The sequence below is a fragment of the Merops nubicus genome, unplaced genomic scaffold (genome assembly GCF_000691845.1).
Source record: "Merops nubicus isolate BGI_N331 unplaced genomic scaffold, ASM69184v1 scaffold3721, whole genome shotgun sequence".
Classification (NCBI taxonomy): Eukaryota; Metazoa; Chordata; class Aves; order Coraciiformes; family Meropidae; genus Merops; species Merops nubicus.
The window spans coordinates 4551-7087 of NW_008588842.1; the positions used below are offsets into that span (position 1 = coordinate 4551).

At 39.5% G+C, this 2537-nt stretch overlaps 1 protein-coding gene across 1 annotated transcript in view; it reads left to right on the forward strand.

The window, feature by feature from the left end:
* The window catches only part of FAM45A (family with sequence similarity 45, member A), a gene marked incomplete at its 5' end in the record, with an annotated part of 6177 nt that extends 4139 nt beyond the window's left edge, over nucleotides 1-2038 (forward strand). Inside the window, 3 exons of the mRNA XM_008949368.1 lie at nucleotides 291-398; nucleotides 938-1032; nucleotides 1744-2038. Of these exons, the coding sequence (XP_008947616.1) occupies nucleotides 291-398; nucleotides 938-1032; nucleotides 1744-1920 (380 nt within the window). The remainder of the gene's footprint in view (nucleotides 1-290; nucleotides 399-937; nucleotides 1033-1743) is intronic.
* Nucleotides 2039-2537: the final 499 nt, after the last annotated feature.

Here is a 2537-nt window from a genome sequence, read left to right on the forward strand (position 1 = left end):
GTTTAAAATTTCAGATGGATAACCTTTTTATATTGCATGTAGAGTAAGCAACTAAACCATGTCCAAGGCAATTTTAGAAGCTGATTTTTAAGCTCCTGGGAAGTGAACCATTCTGCTGGACAAGTTTGTTAAATGACAGATAATCCAAGAGAGCAACCTCCTGGCTCCAATGAGTATTGTGTCAAATACTCGTAGAAAAGTCTTTAGGACTGTAATATTTCCCCAGTATCTTGGTGTTGTTTTGGTTTTGTTTATGAAGATCCTAACCTTGCCAAAATGGTTCTCTCTAGGTTACATTGCTGGATTCACAGACTCTGAAGTGAACAGCAGACCAGACCTCTACGATGTGTATGTGAATTTGGCAGATAGTGAGATCACGATTTCCCCTGTAGTAAAAGGTTGGTTGCCTTTTATATTTTGGGTTTAGAGGTCAGTTATTTCTGAGTTGATAGCAGTTGCTGAACCTTGCTGTAGATCAAGCAATCTTGATGCTTCTTGTGTTCAGGTTCTGAGAAGCCAGTATGTAAGCTTCTGTCTTTCAGTTCTATTGAGATTTGGAAAGACATGCTTTGTCTTCCAGCAAATGTACAGTTAAGATTTCAAAACATCTGTGTTAAACAGTTACATGGGAGAGACATCCAGGTGAATGCAGGGGTGTCCCATGAAGGTCTAGAAAAGCATTGCATTAAATACTTGGAGACTGGGGACTATTTGAAAGGAAAGCTTGTAGGTAGCTTGTCAGCTGCTTAGGGCCACTTCAGAGGCAATTTGCCTGTGCTGGCATGGCTGCTGACACATCAGGTTACTGCCTTTGCCATTAGATTTCAGGTGGCAGTCATGAAGAGGGCTCCTTTTTCTGGCTCATTGTTCATATGCATTTCTAGATATGGTTGTTTTATGTAAGTGTGTGCTGCTTTTTTTTATCTCCCTTACTCAGAGGCAATGACAATGGGAAAACTTCACAAAGAAATTGGGCAGCTAATTGTTCAATCTGCAGAAGATCCAGAAAAATCAGACAGCCAAGTCATTAAGGTTAATACAGTTTTATTATTTTTAAATCTAGTTAAATTACTTCTATTGCTAAATCTTGGCAGAAGGGGGAGTAGGAGAAAGATTGTCCCTGGGAATAAGCTGGTCTCTTGTACTCTCTGCCTTTTTAGAAATGAGCATTTTTTATTTCCTACAGTTTTTTAAAGGTCACATACATGGCTTATATTATTTCTGGGTAACCACATTGCTGAACAAACTTCAGAAATTGTATTGATTATAAGACTTCCAGTAAGATTGCTTTGCCAGTTTTATTCTACAAAGCTATTGCTCAGTACCTTGTCAGTAGTACTGTCAATACCTTTGAAAAAGTCCTGCTGAGATGTAGCTCCTCAGCTACAAAGGCTGATTTTTACAATGTTGGTTTCTTTCACTTCCTCCCCTATCTAACAGATTCTTAGACAGTTCACAACTGAGTCATTCAGTCAAGAGCTCAGTTAGGCCAGAGAGAAGAGCCTGTGGGGTGGCTGTGCTCCTTTCATTCAGCATTACACAAGAGCAGGCTTGCAAGAAGAGCTGTTGCAAGTTCCACATTTGCCTTAAAATAAATGGAGTCTTTATTTAATATTAACAATTTATTTATCGTTGTTTTCCTTACGATCTGTATTGATTTTTTGTTTTAATAAGTGTATGTTAAAACATTATAATGCCTATTCCTGTATTGATGGTTGCTTTATTTTTTTTTTTTTCTTCAAGGATATTTCTCTGAAGACAAAAGAAATCTTGGCCACTTTAGCCTCACTTACTGAAGTTTCTGATGGCAGTGAAAAACCAACCCTTAGCTCTGAGGCCCTGAAACAAAAGCGATTTCCACCAGCCACAGAAAACTTTCTTTTTCATTTAGCAGCTGCTGAACAAATGCTCAAAATATGATTTTAACGCACCTGCAACGTTATGGACCAATTCAGAAATACTGTCTTTGCCATACAGATAGGTATACCTGGTATTTTATATGGGAAAATTAAAGGTATAAGAATGAACGTCATATTTACCGTGATATAATGCAGCATATTGGAGCTTGATGTGGAAAGTATGGAGGCATATTTGGCAACATTCCTGGTGTCGTTATCTTCCCCAACTTTAGCTTTGTATATATGGCTCCTGTATTTCACATCCCAGTGTGAGTGCACACACAAGTAGCATGTGCCTGCGTGTCCAGGCTGTGCCAGGCATTGTTAAAGTGGCTGTCCTGCAGGTTCCAGGTGTCAGACAGCTCCATTCTTCTTCTGATGTGTCTTCCTGGAGCCTGGGACACAGGCTGCAACACACAGTGGGTCTGAATGCTCATTCTGGGCTTCCAGGTATGTCAGCCTGTCAGATATTGCTCTTGCTCTAGACTGCCTGATACCTGGAAATCCCAAATAAATGGACAAGTTCTCTTCTTTCTACTTGAAAGTGTCTAGGTGTAAGAAAGACAAAAGGATGTCTGGGAAAATCTGACATCATAGCCTTAGTATATAAAGGAAGAGGTAGTTTAAAGCTCAAGTGGG